A 26520-nucleotide genomic window follows, 5' to 3' on the forward strand; every position below is an offset into this window, starting at 1 on the left:
TTTAAAATGCATCATATTGTACACAGTATGTCTTTCAAGCTTTAGATTTGTGTGAGATTGTTTGGTGCAACCAGGGCGTCCTGTAATGAGAGACTAGAGAGAAAGCATAAAAACAGAGGGTTATGAGCTGTGATATATCTGCAGTAGGCTTGATGGCACTGTTGCTCCTCCTTAAAATAAAATAAAATAAAAACAGAATAGGAAATATATACATACCTATTTTAATTTTGTGTCACAACATCCAAGGATGAATGTAAATTTAATATGCATGTATTAATATATTTTCTATAACTTCTATATATTTAATATTTATATACATTGCGGGACAAAATTTTGGAATCAAAAATATTTTTTACTTTTTTTAAAAGAAGTCTCTTATACTCACCAGGGCTGTATTTATTTGATCAAAACTACAGTAAAAACAATAATATTATAAAATATTATTACAATTTAAAATAACCATACTATTTATATTACCCCTTTAAATCTTTTTCCAATAAATGCTGTTAATTGATCTTTTTATTCATTAAAGAATACTGAAGAAAAAAATCTGTGCTGCCATCACAGAAATAATGTGAGCATAAGAGATTTATAAGACTAAAGACACAATTTAAATAAAAAAATATATTCCAAACTTGTATTCCAAAAATGTATTAACCAGTAGAAACGTGGAGGTAACAGAATATGGTGTGATGCCTTCATGGATTAGTTTCTTACAAACATGCAGCATTTCACTTCACAAGACATGAGTTGATGGACTGGAGTCGTGTGGATTATTTGTGGAATAATTCTGAACCTTTTATCAGCTGTTTGGTCTCTCGTTCAAACAGCATGGTATAATGCTAAATTTCTCCAAATGAGCTCTGATGAAGAAACAAACTCATCTACATCTTGGATGGGCTGAGAGTGAAAACATTTTTAGCAAATTTTCAATTTTGGGTGAACTACAATATTTCTTTAAGAGGGTTTTCTAAGCAATGTGAACAATTTGGCACCAAAACTCATTAATAATCTATATTTAATTATCACCTTCCCCGCTACTCCTCTGTGTCTTAATGAGGTATGGAGTACTCCCAGAACATGAATGATGCACATGAATCTGGGAGCTACTCTAATTCTTCCTATACATTTAATAACAATGTGCCTCTGGTCATTTTGATGATCAGCATTTGGAACTTAAAGCATGGCTTGTTGCAGTTTTATCATAACTGAACAAACCAAAGTCTTTTCTTGCTGAGCAGATGGTTGCATCCCCGGTGCATATGTTTTCAGCTAACAGCGGCTCAGGGGAAATTCATCCAGTGAATGACAACTTCTCATATCTATGCTTTTTGTTTTAATAAAGAAAGCAGTTACAGCCTCACTAGGTTTCATTTGGAATGATAAGCACTAGCTCTTGTGATAGAACAAGAAATGTTTGACCAGACGGGTCACTTCATGCAGAGGGGATTTACAAAAAGCAATTTTCCTGTTTAGCAAGCAATGATTTACCTGTTAAACTCAGAGAACCTGCAGTTAGTAGTAGAATGAAATGATGGAGACCTGTTGGGAATGGATGAAGAAGGACAAAGGCTAGAAGAACTGGCTCCGTGGGAATTGCTTTTTTTTTAGATGCCTAAAAAAAGTTAATTCATTTAAAGTTTCACCTGCCTTTTCTGGAGATAAGAAGACTTTCGGCTGATGAATTGTGCGATGTTTGCCATTTTTTCAGTCTATTGTGCATCCTCAGGCTTGATGTAATTAATGGGTTCACTTGTGATGTATTTTGATTTGATGAATAATTAACTTCATCTTTTATCACTTGGGTTATGCTACTTTGGTGGCTCGTGTGACGTGAAGCAATCCAGACCCGTCTTTCTCTGTCTTAAAAATCTAATTAGTCCATGTCCATGTTTACCTCAATCAGATTAATTAAGGGTGATGCCAATTTATCCACTATTAATTAAAAGACTTTTCTTTCAAATCTCTGCTCGGTGGCTCCTCTGCTTTTTGCGAGGACTTTAAGAAGGTCAGCGTGACTTATATGCTTACATTTGAAACACGTTGTTCAAGCTGTAAAGGGAAAATGCTGGATGTAAGCGTGATATGAATATTGTTTTGTTGTGGTTGTAGTTTCTAGAATACACAAGGAGGTCAGAGCTCATCTGATGGCTGTCATAAAAGCATTACTTTTCCATTAGAAGAATGTTCTTGGCCTGCTGTGTAGGTCTTTATCACTGCTTGAATTTCTCTCTTCACTTTCTGTATTTTTCTTCTCAAGTCATCAAGAATGTATGCACCATCTCTGCAGAAAAATAGTGGTTTCACCTTCTGTGACAAAAGAAGAATATTTATCTGTTATCTTGAGGATAGGGTTCATCTACTGTACAAGACACATTCTTATATTTTTTTCTTGTATGCACTAGATTGTGATTTAAGCGCATAAATCTTTGGAAAGATTTTTGGAAACAGATAAAGCATGTTTGATGAGTTGATAATAAACAGCTTCTGGGCAATAGCTGATATTTTTGCTGATTATTTATCTATTAGAGCTCCCAGACTGCTTTATTAATGTGGGTCTGAATGCAAAATATGTCTAGGGAGAGTTTAAAACTTGTATATTAATGAAAGTAAAACAACACAGAGTGTAAACAGAGATTATATTCACTGAAGTGGAACACAGCTGTGCAAATGAATCAACAAAATTATGAAAATATGGCCAAGTTGGTCTAGTGCAGGATGCCAGATCTGAAAGCAGTGCAGCATGACTGTATGGTTACAAAGCTATTTTATTGAATATATAATGAGCTCAAATTTCATGAGTTTTGTGATGTGTTGTTTGTAACAGTTTCCATCTTTAGTACATCGTTAGAATTGTTTAGAAATATATATATATATATATAAAGACATATGTACTGTATAAGCAGAATCAGAAATATATTATTATACAGTAATACAATAGTACAGTATATGTGTGTGTATAGCACAGCAACCCATGAATCCCAATTTCTGTATAAGGCAATAAGTTCATGTAGGTTGATATCAGGGTTGAGTATGAAAAGTAATTTATCTTTAATAAAACATGGTTGATATGGTTGAAGAATATTATTTGATCCCAACTCAGGATAAAATGACTTTTTGAAAGCTTTTTTTATTCTATATGTGAAATGTGTCCTTCCTCCCTTGTAAAGAGATAAAAACGAGTGCACTTTAACTGCTTTATCATGATAAAGAGTGGAAAAGATTAAGGCTTATAATAGAGCCAAGAACTCTGAAGATTCCATGGCCCGATTCATTTGTAATTAAATAGCTGTAGATGTGAATATTACAGCATGAGGCTGAGACATTTCTTTCCTTATCTGCAGTTCAAAGTGAAGTCAAGTTGGATACTGGAATAACTAGTTACACAATCAATAATACAGTGGAAAATACCTTTTTACCTCAGCTTTTCACTTTTCCTAATCAACAGAAGATAAGTACTTAAAATATCACGTGCTGTTTTATGCATTACGCAGAAATCCATTAGTTATATTTGCTTTGGTCAGTATGACACAATAAGAGATTCGTTTAAATGAATTCTGGCCATCAGTGGAGCAAGTCATTCATTTGCTGTTCCAGGTTACCTTCAAGCTATATATTTCAAACTGTCAATTTTTTTTTCCTCGTTTAAAACAATATACACAAATGACCTTAAACTGAACCTCCTTCCTTTCTTGTGTCAGTGAAATATCAATAATCCCCCCATCAACAGATCAACAAACTTAAAAGCACAAATTAATATTAGTTCATTTCTGTTTCGAGTTTATATTAATTTCTTGTGATTTTTGATCACCGTGTTAAAATTTCACTAGCTGAATTGATCAATTGAGCAAATGATCAGAATGTGATATATTATGATTTTGTTGACTTAAAGCATTTATAACGTGGTTCTGTGAAGCACTCGATACTGATTAGATGTAATATTTTCTGATATCCTCATTGTACGTATAGGTGACAACAAAATAGTTTTGAGAGAAAATGCCAGATTACACGATTGGGTTTCCACTTTCTAACCATACAAATGTCAAAAAAGAAAAATTTTACAGCAGTTCAGTTGTTGACTTCTATCGTATTAAGATGCAACTTTAAGTTAATGGACTAAGGTGAACATATTCAGACAGGTTGTGTACCCTGTTCTGTACTGAGACAGTTCAAACGTTACTGAGGCTTGTCGTGGTTGTTAGACCACAAGAGCAGTCATCTAGGCTAGAATTTCCCATTTAACAGCACTTGGTTTGACCTTTGTGAATGCAACCCTTGATTTGGGACATACAGAGGATTTCTCTGACAAACACAATTGGTGCCATTTAGCATTTCAGTTATCGGTTGTACTGAAATTAATTCAGTTTTAATACTACTGTAATATTGTCTGTCTTGTTGGTGGGCCAATTGTTTTGCATGTGGTAGTGAACTTATTTTTAACAGAAGCTTAAGGTAAAACTGTATAATAATTGCAATTCAAATGTATTATTTGATGAGAAACTCTAAAAAGTGGGATGATGTTCAGTTATTCTTGATATGGGTTTAATCAGAGTTGTGTGTTTAGGAATACTGACAAAGAAACTAAATTTGCAGTCTAGAACATACACATGAAATCCCATCAAACAACACTGCAAAAGGAGAAACATTTTTTGCTGCACTGCTGCCATCAGCATAAGCATTTGCAAATTTAATTAAAACTCTTACATACTTGCTCAAGGCTGGCAATGAGTTAGGAGCATCTTAATGTTCATAACCGACATCAATCTTTCATTTGAATGGAAAATGTCACAACGAGAGCAGACATCCGGTCTGTTGTGTGTTGAAAGTTTACTCAGTTTATGCTGTGACAGATATGATTAGAAAAACATGTTCTAAAAGTAAAGCAAGGGATTTCCACATATCCTATATTTGTGTAATTTGCTGGGTTTTCTAATGATATGTTCAGTAATAGTTTACAATTCCACAACTGTCACATTTTTCTTCTGTAAGACAAGCAATATGTCTTATGGATAAATGATAATCCTAACATAATGGTGTCTTAGCTGTGTAATACAAATGGCCAAAGAAAAGACATATATTGTTCTGTGGATGTTTACCCAACTTCAGCATTGTGAAATAATGGATTAGGGATTGTGAGGGTGAATGCTAATGAGCCAGCATCTGTTTAGCTGTGACTCAGCTGAGATTATGTATCTGGAAATATGTCAAGATGATTGTCAGGACTTGAACAGATCCCAAACTCACTGCATGTTCTCGGCTTCTGTAGCTGTCTGTCACACATTCCACAGAGACGTCAAGAGCGATATCAGCATTATGGGATTTTCTATGTCACATATTTTTGAAATCATGATTGTTATTGGAGATAATTCAAAGGAAATTAAAGGGATTTGGGGTTTTAAAGTACAAGAACACATCTGGATCTGGTCATAGTTTGTTATTCTTATTGTATGAAATCCGAACTGTACTGCTTTTGACAATGGACCTGACAATGACCAAAGCAATATATGAACTTTGAACCATAAGAAACCTGTCACAGATGGATTACTGGGTGACTCTCATGAAAATGAAAACATGGAAATGGCTTCTTAAAGGTTCTGTCTGAAGCTTTTATTGTTGAGTGCCCTTTGCAGGGGGATGTACATGAAAAACACAGGACAAACATTCAGTACATTGATGCACTGTTCAGGATAAACAAAACTATAATGGCACTTCTGTGGGAGGAAAATACTCATTCAGAGTGCAACACAAAATAGACTCCCATCACTAAATGACAATTGCAGAAGTCATTCAGTTTGCATTAGTAGTCAGCAATTTAGTAAAATTAGGAATTAGTTGGCAATAAGACATTTTATTTTAGCATTTGTGTCCCTTAGGAAGACTCACTCTGAACGAGCTGTTTTACGAGCATATATATGGCTCAATACAAATACAGTCCTTTTAATCAATAAGATAAGAGAGAGACAGATGTTTTTGTATTATTTAAAAATATGGAATTGGTATTTTGGCAAATAGAAGAATTGCTGGCTAAGTAGGCCTACTGCACCTAAAAATGTAAGTTAGGACTAAAGATTTTAACATTGATGCTAAAACAAACATTTATGCTCATGTCATCAAGGTTACTGCACTGCATATACCAATGTTTCCATTCGTTTTTGCTGAAGCATTTTAACATTTGTGACAGTAAGTAAAACAATAATAAAATTAAATTAAATTTAAAAAAAAGAAAGAAAAGAAAAAAAAAAGTAAACTTCACTACCCACAAGCCCTTTCTGCCTTCGCGTGTGGGTTAATCCTCCGCGGCTTCCGTAAGGTGTCGTGGCGCTTGTGGTGTATGAAGGCGAAAGTACAGCTGCTCTAAATAGGAAGATAAGCAAATATTTGTTACAGGTACATTACGATCAAACTGGAGTGATCGTTTATCATATAAAGGTTTCCGACTGATAATGAGGCGCGCAGGTTTGGGTAAGTAACTGTTTCTCTTTATATGTCGTTATATTTGAATCTTATATGCTAAGCTAAATTCTCAATTCAAATAGATATTAGTCATAGTTTGAGATATTTAACAAACACTGAGAATGACAAACTCAAATGAAATATGGTTTGGAGAGCCATATGAAGAAATAATGGTACGAGACTCCTGTGTGATCCGAGGCAGCCAATAACTGGCTAGTTTTCTCTAACATCTCAGACAAGCTGTTCCATAGGTCAGGTTAACATATAGAGATGTTTATATCAGATGAAGAATGAGTGTTTGGTTTAGTTTCTGTGTGTATAAACACACTTTAGACACTGCCGCAATATAAATATGTAGATTCCTTCCATATCGTTCCAACAGTTTTAATAAAAAGATCGATCAAAATATAATTTAAAAGTCTGTTCTTAAAGAGGTTGACTAACTTCGACTAATAAATAATTAAAATAAAAAGTTTTTTCCAAATAATTAAAAATCTTGTTTGTCTTGTGAAGACCAACAAAATTTAATTGATAGTTTGTAATTTTTAGATGTTCAGTAGTTTCCGATTAATATATAAACCTTATTTGAAAAAAAAATGTTGTCAACTGATTTGCCCTGCCCACCTTCGTATACTTACTCAATTACTAACATTTAAAATAGATTGTTGTGATTGGATATTTCTTATCAACCCAATTTGACCCGTTTCTTGTTGTGTAGGTGAGGGTGGCCCTCCAGGCAGTTACGCTGCAAGTGGACACAGCTTGTATGAGGAGGAGAATGAACATCTACAGGAGGGACTGAATGCTAAAGTACATGCACTTAAACATGTAAGTGGACTTGAATATATTTGATTCTATATTATAGCTGCCCACTATTATATAGAAAATGCAGAGAACCAATTCCGAGTATGGGTTACCATACTTGGCAAATGTCACTGTTTTAACTTTCACTTTCTTGTATAATTAAATATATCATATATAATTAAATATATAATACATACTAATAAATCTTCATGCATAATTACAAAATTATATTTATATATATACACAGTCGTGGCCAAAAGTTTTGAGAATTACATACATATTGGAAATTGGAAAAGTTGCTGCTTAAGTTTTTATAATAGCAATTTGCATATACTCCAGAATGTTATGAAGAGTGATCAGATGAATTACATAGTCCTTCTTTGCCATGAAAATTAACTTAATCCCAAAAAACCTTTCCACTGTATTTCATTGCTGTCATTAAAGGACCTGCTGAGATCATTTCAGTAATCTTCTTGTTAACTCAGGTGATAATGTTGACGAGCACAAGGCTGGAGATCATTATGTCAGGCTGATTGGGTTAGAATGGCAGACTTGACGTGTTAAAAGGAGGGTGATGCTTGAAATCATTGTTATTCCATTGTTAACCATGTTGACCTGCAAAGAAACGCATGCAGCCATCATTGCGTTGCATAAAAATGGCTTCACAGGCAAGGATATTGTGGCTACTAAGATTGCACCTAAATCAACAATTTATAGGATCATCAAGAACTTCAAGGAAAGAGGTTCAATTCTTGTAAAGAAGGCTTCAGGGCATCCAAGAAAGTCCAGCAAGCGCCAGGATCGTCTCCTAAAGAGGATCGTCTCCTCACTCACAATTCTGCCCAAAAACACAGCCATGAATAAAGAATGGTACCAAAACACCCTCCAACAGCAACTTCTTCCAACAATCCAACAACAGTTTGGTGAAGAACAATGCATTTTCCAGCACGATGGAGCACCGTGCCATAAGGCAAAAGTGATAACTAAGTGGCTCGGGGACCAGAATGTTGAAATTTTGGGTCCATGGCCTGGAAACTCCCCAGATCTTAATCCCATTGAGAACTTGTGGTCAATCCTCAAGAGGCGGGTGGACAAACAAAAACCCACTAATTCTGACAAACTCCAAGAAGTGATTCTGAAAGAATGGGTTGCTATCAGTCAGGATTTGGCCCAGAAGTTGATTGAGAGCATGCCCAGTCGAATTGCAGAGGTCCTGAAAAAGAAGGGCCAACACCGCAAATACTGACTCTTTGCATAAATGTCATGTAATTGTCGATAAAAGCCTTTGAAACGTATGAAGTGCTTGTAATTATATTTCAGTAGTATATTGCAGTTTAGCAGCAAACTTTTTGAAAACTAATATTTATGTAATTCTCAAAACATTTGGCCACGACTGTACAGGTGCTTCTCAATAAATTAGAATGTTGAGGAAAATATTATTTATTTCAGTAATTAAATTCAAATTGTGAAACTCATGTATTAGATAAATTCACTGCACACAGACTGAAGTAGTTTAAAGGCAGGGTAGGTAAAAAAAAATGTATAAAAAACTTTTTTTCCAAATTTGTTTAAACTTTATTTATATATCAATACATAATTAAAATGTAAGTACTCTGAAAAAGAAAGTATAAAAATCGAGTGACTGTAGACCTCTCATGACTGTTTTAAAGACCGCTCATTATTTCCATTCACTCCACCCCCTCCCTTCTGGGCTCCTTCCAAAGCCTCTACTACGGCTCGCTAAATAATGTTATGTTAGCTATATTACGCAGCTACGTGTGCTAATGACACATGCTTCATGAAAAAAATATGTATGATCAAAATACAAAAAAAAAGATCTACCTGTCCAGCAGAAATAAAGCCATCAAGGAGTCACTTTTCAGCCCCTTGAGTTCCCTCAGTTCTCGCCATCGCTGGAAAGCCACGCCGATTTTAACTCGCGATTTATTTCTTTGTTTATCCAAAGACTTTTTGTTCATTGCCTTTTCTTGTACTGTTACTGTCTTCCTTTTTTTGCCTGGTTTGCCTTCACTAACTGCATAGGCTGGTACTGTGAATTTTGCTTGCTGTTTCTCTGCCATTGTTTTGGTATTCCTAGGATCCGTGCCTGTTGAATTCCTCAAATCAAACGTGCACGCGCAAGTGGGCAGGTCATGTGTGGCAAAAGGGTGGTTGCCATGGTTGCGAGAGAGTGACAGTCGCCTAAGCCAATCCTATGTTTCGTCCCGAAATGGAAATAATGAGCTGTGTTTAATACAGATTAAACGGTCTAGAGTCACTCGATTTTTATACTCTTTTTATCGGAGTACTTACATTTTAATTATGCATTGATATATATAGAAAGTTTAAACAAATTTGGAAGAAAGTTGTTTATACATGTATTACCTACCCTGCCTTTAAGTCTTTGGTTCTTTTAATTGTGATGATTTTGGCTCACATTTAACAAAAACCCACCAATTCACTATCTCCACAAATTAGAATATGATGACATGCCAATCAGCTAATAAACTCAAAACACCTGCAAATGTTTCCTAATCCTTCAAAATGGTCTATGTCAGTCATTGACACCCTTCACAATGAGTGTAAGTCACAAAAATTAATTGGAAAAGGAAAAAGTGTGAAATGAAAAAGATTCATAACCAACCGAGAGAACCGCAGCCTTATGAGGATTGTCAAGCAAACTGGATTCAAGAATTTTAGAGAATTCACAAGAAATGCACTGAGGCTGGGGTCAAGGCATCAAGAGCCAACACCCACAGATGTGTCAAGGAATTTGGCTACAGTCATCGTATTCTTCTTGTTAAGCCACTCCTTAAACGCAGACAACGTCAGAGGCATCTTACCTGGGCTAAGGAGAAGAAGAACTGGACTGTTGCCCAGTGGTCCAAAGTCCTCTTTTCAGATGAGAGCAAGTTTTGTATTTCATTTGGAAACCAAGGTCCTAGAGTCTGGAGGAAGGGAGGAGAAGCTCATAGCCCAAGTTGCTTGAATTAAAGCAAAGTAATTTAAAGGTAAAGGCAGTAATTAAAGCAAAGTAAAGGCAGTAATTAAAGCAAAAGGAGCCTCTACCAAGTATTGAGTACATGTACAGTAAATTAACATACTTTCCAGAAGGCCAACAATTCACTAAAAATGTTTTATTTTAATTGGTTTTATGAAGTATTCTAATTTGTGGAGAGTGAATTGGTGGGTTTTTGTTAACTGTGAGCCAAATCATCACAATTTAAAGAACCAAAGACTTAAACTACTTCAGTCTGTGTGCACTGAATTTATTTAATACAAGAGTTTCACGATTTGAGTTGAGTTACTGAAATAAATGAACTTTTCCTCGACATTCTAATTTATTGAGAAGCACCTGTATAATTATTTTGAGTGCTGTTAGAACTCTTATCAGCACAATTGTTCCAAACAGCTAGGTTGCTATAGCAATAAAGTGTTGAATCCTAATAAACTATATATTTTTTTACATCTATTTCAGCTTTCAATTGACATTGGAAATGAAGTCAAGTACCAGAATAAAATGTTAGGAGAAATGGTAAGCGATGGGAATTGATTCTACTCTCTTCATCAAAACACTTATCTGAATAGCTTAAACATCTAACGTTTATTTTTCCTCGAGGACTCTGACTTTGACTCAACTGGAGGTCTGTTGGGAGCCACCATTGGTAGATTGAAGCTCCTCTCCAGGGGAAGCCAAACCAAGGTGTACTGCTACATGCTGCTGTTTGCCCTGTTTGTGTTTATAGTCCTGTACTGGGTGATCAAACTGAGGTGATCGTAGGACTAATGAGACTCTTCAGGACCTTTCGTTTGTGCCATGCTTTATTTGGGGTAGAGGGTCAGAATCCTCACAGAGATGACGAGGACTGAGGTTACTGAGGAGTACCAGAATGCTTTCTTTCCATTGGACAAGAAGTTGAAACATTGATTGACAATGTGCAATATTAGACTAAAATCCATCCTAACCCACCATTAGTGTCCCCCGAGGGGAAGGGATAATGCTGGTTGCCTAAAACTTGTCACAAAAAATATTTTGAAGATTAACAACATGCATCTTTCCTTCTTTTTTTTTCAGAAATAATGACCTTTGTTTAAAGGTATTATTCTTTTAGGGGAACTTCTGTGCTATAAATGTGTGCTAATGTATATCTTCTCTCAGGATACAGATAAATGCATTTAAAAGAGTGGGACAAAATAGCACAGTAGTCCTGTAATCATGTAGTTGGAAATTCAGGTTATGCCCAGCTGGGTGGGGTTTAAACAAAATAACAGACCTAATCAGCCTTTCTTTTCCTTTCTTTTACTGTGAAAGTCTTACAACATTCTTGAAAGAGCTGCCACAAATTTGTATGCACATAGTGTTCAAAGAGCTGATCTTCAGATTTAAAAATAAAAAATAAAATAAAATAAACATACTGGTATGAGAGTTTATGTGCAATGCAGATGTATAATAATTACCATATTAAGTCATTTTTAAGTTATTTTCCAATCTATTTTGCTCTCTATGGTTTAAATAATGCATGGTTAATTTAAGTTCTTTTAGGAACTAATTTGTAAATAGATGTAATTTTTCTGAGAATTATTACATAAATTCCTTTATGTTGTCAACTTGAATCCTGTTTTCATATATCCAATTTATGCTTCTCAGGAATCGTACAACAAGCTACTGAAGAATTATGACATCTTTATTTGTTTTCATCCATAATTACAAACATTCATATGAAACTATAATCTAAATGTACATAAATTACATATAACTACATATAAAGTTCTTCAGCAAGTAAAATACCTTTTTATTTTGTTTTTTACTGCAAGGTACAACTCATCCATCTTAAGGTTGTTAATGGCTTTTATAACTGATATAACTATAGTTCATTTATACTAAGTGTCAGATTTTCCTTTTAAGGACACTTTGTTTTCAAACTGAACTCATATTGGTGATGTCACTTCTTGGGTAGAGTGTCCATGTACTTGCATATGATTGACAGCATCACCTCATCAGCTCCTGCACCAATGGACATTAACCTGGAGTCCCTGTTAAGAAAAAACAAACAGATCAGATTTATTTGTATCCAATATTTTACACTTATATAGATCACTTGGAAATTGGATTCACTGCATTCACACTTGACCTGGCTTTTACCGCTCATACACATGCAATCGTAACCTGTTGCTTTTAAATGTCACTAGATGTCACTGCAGCTATGAGAGCACATGCATGTTCACCTCATTCAGAGAAACTGACCTGTAGAACCTGCTGACTAGGACGTCACTGGTGAAGCCCATGCCACCCCAGTACTGGAGGCAGCTGTCACCGAGCTCTCGGGCCAGTCGTCCTGCCTTCAGCTTGGCCATTGACGCCAACTTTGTCACATCGTTTCCCTTAATGTACAAAGCTAATGAAAGTGCAAAGAGGGAAAAAAAACTAATTCAGATGTATTCATTTTCAGGCATACACACTGAGGTTCAGCTCCAATTTTTAATTTCACAACCTGAGGGAGGAAGAATGAAAATGGACTGATTGCAAGCCAGTGTTCACACCATTTCTTTCCATTATTAATTCGGAAATTGGTGCCCCTGTAGACCCAAACCCATGAAATTGCATATCTGCCTTGGCTTATAAAAATCATTCGGAAATAATTGAGGAAACGGTCGGACTCACCTGTGGCGCGATGCAAAAGGGAGCGCAACAGCTCGATTTCTGTCTGCAGCTCAGCCAGCCTGAAGTGAACGACCTGGTGGTACAGAATGGGCTGATTGAAGACCTTCCTCTGTCTGGTGTAATTAATGGTCTCTTGGACAACTTTCTCCATGGTCGTCAGAACTTCAAAAACAAGGCAAAAGTTCAGATGTGTTTTTCAGCAAATTATGTGATTGAGGAAATAGCTGGATTAAAGGAACGCGGAAATGTTTGCTGATGATGTCAGAAGATCCTCCAGAACATGCCAGACCTTTTTCTTCCTTGATGTTTAAAGCGAAAACACAAGTTTGACTCACTGATACACATCAACACATTTGGGCTTGAGAGGTTCTGACCTGGCTTGTAAACACACTGGCAGAACTGACATTAACACACTGACGTCATGCCTGGGCGGTGGGACGCGTGGGAGTTGGAAAGCATAACTTACTATTGGCCACCCCCCAGAGTCGCTCCTCTTGGAATTGAAGCATCTGGTACGTGAAGCCCATTCCCTCCTCCCCTATGACATTTTTGCAGGGCACACGCACGTCATCAAAAAACACCTCTGCTGTATCCGATGACCACATGCCTATTTTATCAATCTTACGTGCGATGTGAACGCCTGCGGATGTACGGTAAAAAATTAGCATGTTTTCTTTGGCAGTAAAAATTCTCCTTTTCCAAAAGTTCTGTGCTTTTGCATTATGTCTTACCTGGCAGATTCATAGGTAAGCAGATTAGGGATTTGTTCTTGTGTGGAGGGCCATCGCTGGTGTTGGCCAGGAGGCACATCCAGTCTGCCTGAGTGCCATTAGTAGTCCACATCTTTCCTCCATTAATGACAAATTCATCTCCTTTGCGCACAGCTTTAGTCTTGATGCCTGAAGGAGACGGTATTTATTCCCAAATTACACTCTTTAGATCAGTGGTTCTCAGCCAGGATGCAGAGGAAGAGATTATTATTCATATAAATATTATTATTATTATAAATAACACTTTTATCTAAATAAAATGCTAAAAACATACCCCCCCCCAACAGTAACTATTGTTTTTATTAAAGAACTAGTTATTGAAACTTCCTGAAGTGTTATTTTATTTATATACTATTACAGTATTTTAATATTTTAAGTTAGTTTCTATTTTTATATTTTCAGTTTACATTAAAGTTGAAGTATTTTGTAAACTATTTTTTTTTACTAAAATATCAAAATTTCAAACACCAGGTGACTTGAGAAGCAAAACTGCATAATGTTTTATCTTAAATTAAAAAAAAAAATTCACAACATTTTTCATAAACCTGACTATTTATGCTTAAATATGTTATTTTACTATTGATTATATACTATTATATTATTTGTTAGTGTTTGAAATTAGCTTTATTTTTCTTAATTAGCTTTTTTTTATATATATATTTCAGTTTTTGTTTTAGGCTAAGTTGTAGCATTTTCTTTATTAGTTTTTGTTTTGCTTAGTTATATTCGTATAGCTATATATATATATATATATATATATATATATATATATATATATATATATATATATATATATATATATATATATAGCTTTGATTTCTTTTTTATTTAGTTTCAGAACTTATTTAACTAATTTTGTTTCAATTACTGAAAATTATTTTAAATAGTTTCTGTAACCAATAACAAGACAGTTATAGAATCACAAAATGACTTGTGGTTCATTTTTACTATAGCAACGCTCACGGTTTCTGTTAATAAAAAAAAGTTGAAAACAACCCGCTTTGCCATAATTACAGCAGAAATATTAGAGAACATTGTGGGATTTTTTTCTTGGACAAAAAAAAGGGCCCTCAAGCCAAAAAGGTAGAGAATCGCTGCTCGCTGAGATCATACTTGGTTTAAATATAAAACACAGTATTTTAATTCCTCCTCAAAACAACTCATTAATAATCTGTGACTTGTACCAGCTTTAGTTCAAATACAAATTTTTTATACCTTTATGAAAAATGGATCTGCATCCCCTGTGTGGTATTCCCATGTAGGCAAGTCTTTTAATCTCCCTGGCCTGAAATGCTTTGATATCTTCATTAATTTTAGACTTGCATCTGGTGTGTGTTTATATCTTGTTTAGAACACCCCCATGGTCATATAAAGAGCATGTCTTTCCTATTAGATACATTATCTCAAGCAAAATACTTACTTGCTACATCAGAGCCGGCCCCTGTTTCGCTCACCCCGAGGCAGACCACCATGTCACCCATTATAGTGGGCTGCAAGAACTCTCTCTTGAGCTCTGCAGAACCAAACCTACAACAGCAAGGAGGTCACAGTCACATCCTCAGTTATTTTTTGAGTTTTGTAGCAAAAGCTTGTGAGACAGCATGGGCTACAGAAGACACTAACATTTTACTAGCAGCAAATGCAATTTCAGAAACTGTTCCATAGGGCAGAATCACAAAGACTAATCAAAATCCCTGATTTTCTGAATCCAAATAGCCTAAATAGATATGCACAGAAAAATGTGTGAGAACAGTGCAGTAATTTCCCCTCAGTGACAGCGTATAACCTGCTGCAGACTAAAAACAGGAAAAGGAACCTTCCTGACGACTACAGTATTTATTTATAATAATTGATAGGTGATTTAATTAGTTTTAAGAGCTTATCAACACATGGTGAAGAAATACCTGATTCTGAGTCTACTGCATCATTCTACAACTAATAAAGTAATTTTCCTAATCAGTTAGTTAGGCTTTTCCCTATTAAAAATAAATAAATAAAAACAGAAATTTGCAAGTAAATAAACAATAATAATAAGTTTAAAAATAAAAAAAATGTAATTACTTTAAAACTGCAAAGCAAAACTGCATAGTATATGGTCTTTTAAGAGCATACATCTATCTTAAATTAAGTTTCTTTTTCTTACCCTATTTTTCCCAAACCCAATTCATTTTTTATTTAGCAGAAATATAAAAAAAACTTCTCACAAATGGGTTGACTACTTTAAATCAAGTTATTTCTCAAGGAAATTCATTTAAAAAAAAAACATTAAAACAAAATTTTTTTTTTTTTACTGGAAAACAAGTGAAAGTAATTTCAAAGTGAGAGATGAATATTGTGAGACAAAGGGCATTTAATGACAAGGCCAACTGATGAAGAACTGAGACTGTTCAAAAAAGTTATAAGTAATAAGATACTACTTTTACATTTTCTGCAGTATAAATTATGCATAATGTGCAATTTTTCTTTATGTAAGGAAGGCCACAAGATACTGCACCAAACTTCGCCTTTCTTTACAAATGTGACGAATTAACCAAAAGTAATTATCAAGATTTTTACCATCTCTTTTAATTATTATTTCAATGTATTGATTTTTTCTTACCAACAACTAATCTTAGTGCAAAATACCATTTTGTATTAATACAGTAAAGCAATGTCCCTCACACGTGCAATGTGAAGAGCAATGTAGCACACATATGAAAATTATGATGGAATAATGTCTAATATTTCTGTTACTAATTTGAAAGAATAGTTAGCAGTTTACTTAACTAGTTAAGATACTACTCAAAGGTTAAGCAGGAGAAATACCTCGCCAGTGCAGGTGTAGCCATGTCACTCTGCACGCCGATAGCCATGGGAATTCCTCCACAGTTGATGTTCCCCAGTTCTTCTGCAACAGCCACACTATAGCTAAAGTCCAACCCCAGACCTCCATACTCTAAAGACAGTGAAGAAAGAGGTAAGTGAATGTCCAGTGAGCAGATCACATGGATGCTTCACCTCTTCATTTCTTTTTCTTTTTGAATTATTTAGACAAATATATGAACATTTTGATCACAAAGCAGGTGTAATTTAGATAATTTATATCTGGTCTTCTGCAGCATTAATCTGAACGTGCTTACTTCAGTACTGAAGACAAATATGGATCATGTACTGTAAGACTGGTCTACATATTTTTGCCATGCAGTAATCTAAAACATAACATGCCCTTTTCACACCCCTCCAGTCCATTTAGTCTTCATTATAACATACTACAATGTCTTGCGTTTTGACCGTAATAAAAGCATTACTGTTTCCCGCGATATTTTCCTTGTAATGCATTTAGTCATGTCATTTCAAGTTCCATTTTATTCCGCTTTTTCCACCAGGAAACAAATATCATGACATTACAGAAATTATTCTCTTCTGTGAAAGCAATAAGGGCAATAATAATGCTAAAAAGCAAGTCCTTTAGTGACTGCGGTGAACTCTACGCTCACTTCCCCCATGTCATAAGGTCCCACAATGATTGTGGACAACATTTGGTGTGGCAAAATAAGGAAAAGAGAAGCCAGAGAGCAGAGGAAACAGATACAGCTGCAAAGTCGAACAATTTAGTATCCAAACAGACAGAGGTGGAAAGAGTACAAAAATATTCTACTCAAGTAAAAGTACCATTACATTAATGAAATTTTACTTAAGTACAAGTAAAAGTACCAGTCTAAAAATCTACTCAAGTAAAAGTAAAAAGTAGCTCATTTAAAATTTACTCAGAGTAAAAATTACTTAGTTACATTTTAACAGTGGGAGGGAGTCAAAAATGGGACAGATCAAGGGTGTCAAACTCAGTTCCTGGAGGGCCACAGTCCTGCACAGTTTAGATATAACCCTAATTAAACACACCTGATCAAGCTAATCTAATCATTTAGGTTTATTTGAAAACTACATGATATGTGTGCTGGAGCAGGGTTAGAACTAAACTCTGCAGGGCTACGGCCCTCCAGGAACTGAGTTTGATACCCCTGGGATAGGTCTATTAATCTCAAACTAGTTGTTTTTAATTAAAGGAATCAGTTATTTAGAATAATAAAACATTTGGGCTGTTACCAGGCAAATCAGTATCAACAAACTCATCTTTTAATGCAGAGGAAATGCAGAAGATTCATTGGAAGTGGCATTTAGATGTATTACACTGTTTAGTGCAGGACAAGAATGCATTTAACCTGCAGTTACAAATGCATGTATAATGTTTTGATATACAAGACATAAAATGTTGAATACTCATTTGAAATGATAAGAAATTAATTATTAAAAAAAATCAAAAGATACTTTAAATGTGAAATTAAAATGGCCAGTATGTGTCAGCAAGTCACTGTTAATAAGTGAGTCATTGCGATTGAACCGAATCATTTAAACGGTTGATTCATTCAGGAACGAAACACTGTCACGTTGCTCAGAGACGCAAAACTGTGCTTTGGTGGCTGTGTTTGGAATTATTTTCTGTTGTAGAAATAGAGTTAAAAAAACTAACTTGTTTACTGAACTGTTATATATATGTATGTATATATTCATGATGATTTTTGGAGGAAAAGATGGCATTCTTTGTGTGATTTTGATTTAATATATGAAATTATATAAATATGTGAATTTTCTGCCCCTATATCTTCAATTTTGTGATCATTCTAAATGCATTTTAGGAGACTGAATCACACAGTGAAAGAACGCACTATAAATGTGCGCGCACATCATTAAAACAAAAATAGCACACTCCTCACCACGGTCTTTTTGGCTAATTTGTGCAAAACTTCTTGCTAAAATGTCAAAGCTTCATTTTAACCACCAATGCAACGATGCAATTATTTAGCTTACCTCTACATTCTTGCGAAGGGTTGATGTCTTGTCGAGATTTTATAAGCTGCTAGTTTGGTCTTCCTAGGCAAGTAAAGCATACACAGCATAATAGAGTATAAATATGGCCAGGGGTTCACTTCATTTCCTTCGAGTTCAACTTCAGAATATGACGGGGTTTCGTTTTCAGTGGTGTCTGCACCACTAACGCCTGTTTTGTCCGTCTGCATCTTTCTTGTGATTTTAGTGCCAGTTTGCCCTCCTGCCCATTACTTACTGCCGTAGTTTCCAGGGAGCGATTTATTTTTTTTATTTTTATTTTTTTTTACTCAGTAATTAATGTGTTTTAAAATGTAGCGAAGTACAATACTTCAATCAAAATATACTTAAGTAAAAGTAAAATTACAGATTTTAAAAATTACTTAAAGTATTAGTACACAAAAAAGCTACTCAATTACAGTAACGCGAGTAAATGTAATTCGTTACTTTCCACCTCTGCAAACAGACAATCTGAGATACATCTAAATAGAAGGTTTGTTTATCCTTACCGCAAACTAACTTAATGAACCTTAAGAAGAACAACATTTGACTGGTATGTAAAACAATGTGAAAGATTTCCACATTACAATGCAAATATTGTGTAACAGTCTTTATAGTATGAAATAATAGGATACACAGTTGGAATAAAATGGAAAAAGGATGTTTAATGCAATAAATACGAAGGACAGCTATTGGAAGGTGGTCAACATTTCCATTCGCTGTGTGCATGTAAACTTAAATGTTTTTTTGGATGGAGAGCGGTGGAGTAATCTTGCGCAGTACATTTAATCAACACATAGATGTGAAATGAGAGATATTTCAAAAGAAACGAGGCCATGTACACCCACATATTGTGGGAGTAAATGTCAAAAGACTGGTCAGTTCGGATAAGAATGGAGCCTTACCGTCTTATCAGAGTTTGCCAGGGTTGGAAAAACAGAATCTGGATTTTTGCCAGTTCTGTAAGATGGATCTCTTTCAGCCAGGTTTTGAAAGCAGTGATTTCACGAGTTAGAAGTTGTTATGGGAACTAGCAGAACTCTAAAACAAGGACTCAAAATACCTTCAGTCACTGCAAACCAAGGATCCTTTAGGATTGTATCATTGTGGGTGATACAGATGACATCCCCCTTTCAGAATCTGCAGAATGTTAATTATTTTACCAAAATAAAAGGAATCATACAAAATGCATGCTATCGTTTATTTAGTACTGACCTGAATAAGATATTTCACATAAATAAATAAAAAAGTTTACATATTGACCACAAGAGACAATAAGTTAAATTTATAAAATAACCCCATTCAAAAGTTTACATCACCTTGATTCTTACCTGAATGATCCACGACTGTGGGTTTTTTGTTTTGTTTTGTTTTGTTTTTTAGTGATAAAGTAGTTGTTCATTAGTCTTGCATAGCCAGACCTTCAGACTGATGGCTGTAGGTCTGGAATCTATGGCAGTTTTCATTGGCCAAGGCCTGCCCATGAAGCCAGTGTGACCGACATGTCTAACAAGCAATCACAGTTTGCATCTTTCACAGTCATGTTTTGGGGCATGGAAATGTCGCCACAATAACAGACTGGTGAGTAAAACTCTTGGACATATTTTAAAGATTCTATGTAAATCTGATAACGACCTCGACACTCCTGAAGTATTTCCACTTTTGTGTCCCATATGCATCAGACGTTTAGCCAACAGTACGTGGGTGTGATGTCTGAGGCTGAGACTAGTTGTTCATGAGTCCCTTGGTTGTCCTGAACAGTTAAACTGCCTGCTGATCTTCAGAAAAATCCTTCAGGTCCCACAAATTCTTTGGTTTTCCAGCATTTTTGTGTATTTGAACCCTTTCCAGCAGTATGATTTTGAAACCCATCTTTTCACACCGAATACAACTGAGGGACTAATATGCAACTATTACAGAAGGTTCAAACTCTCACTGTTGCTCCAGAAAGAAAAAACATGCATTAAGAGCTGGGGGTGAAAACTTTTGAACAGAATGGAGATTTGGAAATTTTTCTTCTATATATATATATATATATATATATATATATATATATATATATATTCAGTACTAGTACTAGAAGCTATAGAAGATAGTTAAATGATTCCCTGAAGACAAAATAAGTTAAGTTTACCCTGATCTTCAAATTAAAAAAAATTTCACCCCTGAAAGGGGGATGTAAACTTCTGACCTCAACTGAATACAGATGAGAGACTGGGGCTAGTTTTCACAAGAGCTATTTCTGACAAACAACTGACAATTAAACAATTAATTAACAAACAACTGACAAATAACAAATTAACAATTAATTAACAAACAACTGACAAATAACAAATTAACAATTAGTAAAAAATAAATCTGAATAATCTTTGTGAATTCTGTCTTCCAAAATAAAATGGCCAAAAAAACAAGTATAGTTTACATTTTGTTTTACAGTTTAAAATTGCTTATAATAAGATATATTCAAAAAAGCAAGTTGTATTGTGACAACGTATCCCAAATAATACAACAACGAGCCCTGCTGCTAAGTAATGTGTGTTCATTGAACTATACTGTATACTTTAAGTATACCATAACCATGAAGTGTTCAATAACTTTTTTTGTAGTCAAAATTTTAAAGTATTCTTTAAGAAAAATGCTTACATTCAACTAAAATGGTGCTGGTTTCTATAAATGCAAAAATGTAAACTTTATAGTCACTGATGATGGTGGATTTTGAAATGAAAAAAGCTAGAAAACTCCAAATCTCGAGAGTGAGAGCACAGACAAGAGATGAAAAATAGTGTATATAGGAAAAGCTCAGCTTTAGCCTACAGCGGTCAAGTCACAATTCACCTGAACAGATTTTACGTTATTGTTTAGAGACTTGCTGGTATATCTGTGCTGCACATATCAAAGGTGGTGAGGCAACGCTTCGAGTAGTAATCTTCTCTCTAAGAAGATGTTGTAAATCCAGCCTGCTAATGCAGAAGTGTCACAGTGTCAGCATTTCTTAATGCAAGTGCTGCTATCCTCTGACCCAGATTTATGAAGCTGCTTCCCTCAGAGCCTCCATCCACCTAGCAATTATACTGCATTGTATTCTTAACATTAATTTACCATCTCATAAAAAATAAGACAAAACTGTAACAAATTATGTGGATATAACCTGCATGCTATTTAGGAATGATTGTTTGCACAAGTGCTTACAATCCTAGATTGTTGGATTGTATATTTGTTGATATCTTGATTACAAACTTAGCACAATAATCTGTTGTACATTAACATAAATGCATATAAAGGTGTTAAAAATAGGAGGGAAAATACTTCTATTTGAATTTTACATTTCACTTGCACAGGCACCAATTGTATTTCCTTTTGGTTGTTCTTTATTCTTCTCATGTATTGAGGTTTATAGCAACGCTTTGAACCATATGGTAAAAAGTTGTGTACTGACATTTTGATATGTGTACGGCCTCAAATCTATTTTGTGTTACAAGGTGTTTTCCACTGTTCTTGTAATTGCTTCTTGGAGCCATGTTGCTATTTTGTCATGAATCCATCTGCACTCCCATAAAAAAAATTATAATAAGACTCTTAAGGGCACCCTACAATCTTCCTTTTCTTTACTTTTCTGAAAAAAGTTTCTTTGAACTGTGATTCTGTCATTATTTGGAAAATCAAAATTTTCCAGTTTGTGCATTTAAACGCATATTTTTCCGTGAAAGAGCAATATTTCTTACAAATGTATTTTTCAACCTGCTGCTTTCAACGGGTCACTTAAATTTTTCCTTGATCTTGTGCAATAGAACAAAATTGACAAAGTTTGGTACGAAATGAAAACATACTTTAAGTTGCACAGAACGCTCCTGCTGAAATTGTGTTCTGGCATCAAAATCTGAACATGTGAACCCCCAAACTGGTTTTGTAGCACCTATATATAGCATTCTTTGGAAGGACTCAGTTTTAGGAAAGAGTGGTTGAAGATTTATGGTTATGGTTAAGGCTAAACTTTTGGTTTAACTCTAAATGTCAGAGGGTTGAAGGAAACTGGTATGAAAAACAAAATTTTGACCATTTTGTATACAGAAGTGTTCAAGAAGAATGGGTATTTTGTATGCTTGGTAAATCTGAAGTACAATCTGAACATTTACTTACCCACAGGTTTGTTGACTCCTAGAAATCCCGCATTACCCAGGATTTTGAAGATCTTATGAGCAGGAAATTGCCCTTCTTCCTCCCATTTATCGACATAAGGGTTGATCTCTTTATCAATGATCTGTAATGCATTCAAACATAGATCAGAATGCTTTATCTACTGTAACCAAATCTAAAAATGTATAGATTTCAGGGAAATTGGGCATTAACGCTTTGTTTGTTATTAAGCGCTAATTCTGTTGAAGCAAAATTTTATGAGAAATTTCTTTACTGGAGAAAACATCTGCGATGACACACACAACATAATCTAAAAAACATGACCAAAACTAGGAAACAGTCTAAATGGTCACATGAATGATCCATCAAAAACTAAGGATTAATTCACTGAAGTCTGGAATTTCTATAATAAGCAATGAAATACAAAAGCTTTTCAAAGTAACTTGAAATAACAACAAGTAATTCAGTATTTAATTTCTAACAGACATGTTGCCTAGCAATTAGCTAACAAAGAATAATTACGGTTCACGTCATTTCCTGATCCAAACCCTTCTACTCATCACTTCCCATCCTCTATATAACAGCAACAAAAGGCCAAAAATAAAAATACACCTTCAAGTCCTTTCAAGATATATAGAGTGTAACAGCACTACAATAGGTTGCTTCCTTGAAAGCGGGACCAGACACTCAACTTCCTTTTGAGTCACTTCAAGATGCCTGTCTGTTGTAATAAACATTGTGAAATATAGTAAGTGTCTGCAGCAGTAGAAATCTCTAAAACAAATGCAATTAAAAGTCAGCAGACCTTAATACTCATTGTCCTGTTTTAATGTCTGATCACAAGAACACTATAATGTTGCATTGGAGGAGTCAAATGAAAGTAAGGCAGTTCATTAGAATCTACTTAAACAAATGAAGCAAAAATGGAATTGAATTCTTTTCCCAATAATGCATTATGTGAGCAATAAAAATAAGTTGATGAGCCAATAAGTTTAATTCAATTAAGGCCATAAATTTTTCAGCTATGGAAATGAGTCCTCTTGAGCTAATATTTCCTGCTTGATGTTTAATGCGTACAAACGGAGTCAAAACCCTGTTTCAGTATGAGCTGTGAAAGTTAGAAAAATAGAGGGATGAGCACCACATTTCCCCAAAAACAAGCAGACGTGCTGCTTCACTGGCCAACATAAACGTCCTGACTCAAAAGCAGTGTTCACAGGACAAATAGCGTTTCAAATCGAAAGGAAGCCGGGGTCAACAGCACGCTAACAAACTCTGCATGAACTTTTTTTTTTCAGCAGAAGGAATTGGCGGGAAAAACTGGCAGAGAACATATAACGGAAGCATCATGTTTTGTATTGGTTTACTTAGAACCCTGAAGACCATGACTGGATAATACGGTAAGAAAGGAAGGGAGGTCCGCCCTCTTCGAACCTTCAGTACAAGGTTCCTAATTTATAACAAAGTTTGGTGATACATTCCACAATTCTCTTGTCGATTCGAGCAGAGAATTGTTTGGTGGAGTCCAGAATTCTGACTTATGGTTTGTCAACACTTTATGCACCCAGAAGACATGACCATTGAACTGAACTGAATAACAGCAGGTGATGTTTCCTGGAAGTGGTTACCCTATTTGTGCATAAAACATTTAGATTTTTTAAATCATACTCCCTTTCTTTCAATCTGAACATAACTGGCGTGACTTAAGCATTACATAAGATTTATATTGTGTGAAGAATTTCTTCTTGAGTCATGAGATGACCTTGTGAAAAAGTGCATTTTATTGTAAAATACTTTTAGCATGAGTAAAAGCTGAAAAATAAAACCAAGTTTGTAGATATATTCCACTGTTAAATTTCACACCAGTCTTTCCTTTTATTTAGATGCATAATAACATTGCATGCTTCTAATTCAAGGACTTTTCTACCTTGTTTTAATTGTGTCACTGTCTCTGGTGAGTTCTTTTAATAAACTCCGTCCCTGAGCTTCACTCTATGGCATTGTTTTCATTATCCGTTGCTTTTTCTGTTTTCCACTAATATCCTTTCTCATACTAGCCTATTCCGACACACTTGAAGCCACTGGGAATCGGAGAAAGCAACTTCCTTCCCAAGCCCTGTAACCCTTCCTAGTCTACACAGTTGATATAAAGGTATAATTATAATGACTTCCAATAATTTAAATGTTATTAATTCAAATATAATTCATGTTACCATTTATCACATGCCTTAAAGAAGGTAATAAGGTTTCATGGTAAATACTTTTTTCACCCTTTGGAGAAAAGCCTTGACCTTGCTAACTCAAAAGATTAGCTATAAATAAATAAAATGTGATATAAAAAAAAGAAATAGAAATACAGAGACCTATAATAATCAATAGTAAAGTTTCTGGGGAAGATAAATATTTGTTTTCTAAAATGTTTGGTGTGAAAACAAAACTTTTAGTATGGAGTTGACGGGCCATACTCAACTTGAGCGTCACGTGACAAGCTGAGTTTCTAGGAAGCATCAAAACAAATCGGTTAATCTTCACAATTCAACGTTTAATCGTGAAAATGTATCTTTATATCAGAAAAGCCGTCATAAAATCGTTTAATTATGTCAGACACTGACAATAAAATCCCAAGCAATTCATTCAACCGACCAGTTGCAACTAACTTAGCAGTGCAATGAAGCTACAGTAACGTTAAGAGACCTCTTACCTACATTCACTTGCTGAAAAAGATCCGACCTGCACATTCGTTTGAGTGTAATAATCAGGTAGCAAGAAACTTAATAGACATTTATCTCGACAGAGAATTATACAATTGATTAAAGATACAATAGCACGCGGCCATATCTACCTTTCTCAAAGATGCTTTTAATGCAAAATGTTCCTCTGTGTAGAGAACATGATCGATATTTTCGGTAGAAACGGATGCTTTCGAATTGGAGGACGCTTTTTCTGACAAATGCCGTTTGTTGCAGACAACAGTTGTCTTAAGTAAACTGCGATTCAAAGCCAAACTAAATCTCAAGACGCGCAGTGCCATTCTGAAAAGTGTTGATCTGCGCAATGCGCATGCGCATTAGACGACTCACGTCGAACTCGAATTTGGGCTACAGTACGTATGAACAAACGCCTGTTACAATGTACCCTGATAAGATAACGGTAGTTAACATAGGGCGAATTCGGGTAATCTGTGACATTTTTTTTGTTGTTGTTGCAATTTTGACTTCTGCGATTTATTTGGATATCTAACACATTAAATCAATATATTAGAATTTTCTGAAAGACAGCGGCTATTTGCACTGTGTAAAGAGCGATAGAGACTATTTAGACTAAGCGCAAATAGCGATGGATGCTGGATACACTATGTTAAAATATTAGGATTTTCTGCTATTTATACTAGGCTGCTTATTGCAAATAGTGGCAATCATCTGCACCTCAGTATTGTAATACATAATAAAACAGAAGCCTATGCAATAATTTATTGAGTGTAAATTTTAATTTGAATTCAGATAATTTAATAGATGCAACCTTATTGGGGGGAAAAAACCCTCCCTACACATACCCTAAACCTAGCTGATACTTTATTTTAAACTTTTTGATTATTTCCTTCATTCTTATTAAACATAAATGCTTTTCTGATGTGATTTAAAATGGACAAAAATGCTGACAAAATTTTCACTCAGAAACTGTAGTGGCCCTTTGCCAAGTAATGTGATTTTACTGAATAGCTGAAATATTTCACCGATTAAGCCTTGATATATCATGTGAATTACAAGCTCGAACATTTCATTTTCACTCTGTTTTGTCACACATATGTTACCCTTTGGCTGGCAGCCCAAAAAA

At 34.9% G+C, this 26520-nt stretch overlaps 2 protein-coding genes across 2 annotated transcripts; one reads left to right on the forward strand and one right to left on the reverse strand.

The window, feature by feature from the left end:
- Window positions 1-6295: 6295 nt before the first annotated feature.
- On the forward strand, window positions 6296-11217 carry LOC132145408 (BET1 homolog). Its single transcript, XM_059556427.1, has 4 exons — window positions 6296-6462; window positions 7172-7281; window positions 10736-10792; window positions 10877-11217. Exons 1-4 carry the CDS (start codon window positions 6444-6446, stop codon window positions 11030-11032), a joined length of 342 nt encoding a protein of 113 aa, XP_059412410.1. The 5' UTR covers window positions 6296-6443; the 3' UTR covers window positions 11033-11217.
- Window positions 11218-11921: 704 nt separating this feature from the next.
- Window positions 11922-25898, reverse strand: LOC132145406 (probable acyl-CoA dehydrogenase 6). Its single transcript, XM_059556425.1, has 9 exons — window positions 25529-25898; window positions 22690-22810; window positions 16495-16624; window positions 15110-15216; window positions 13651-13818; window positions 13386-13559; window positions 12920-13081; window positions 12503-12653; window positions 11922-12291 (listed from the first exon to the last, which is right to left on the reverse strand). Exons 1-9 carry the CDS (start codon window positions 25715-25717, stop codon window positions 12201-12203), a joined length of 1293 nt encoding a protein of 430 aa, XP_059412408.1. The 5' UTR covers window positions 25718-25898; the 3' UTR covers window positions 11922-12200.
- Between the last annotated feature and the right edge of the window lie 622 nt (window positions 25899-26520).

The sequence above is a fragment of the Carassius carassius genome, chromosome 8 (assembly GCF_963082965.1).
Source record: "Carassius carassius chromosome 8, fCarCar2.1, whole genome shotgun sequence".
Classification (NCBI taxonomy): domain Eukaryota; kingdom Metazoa; phylum Chordata; class Actinopteri; order Cypriniformes; family Cyprinidae; genus Carassius; species Carassius carassius.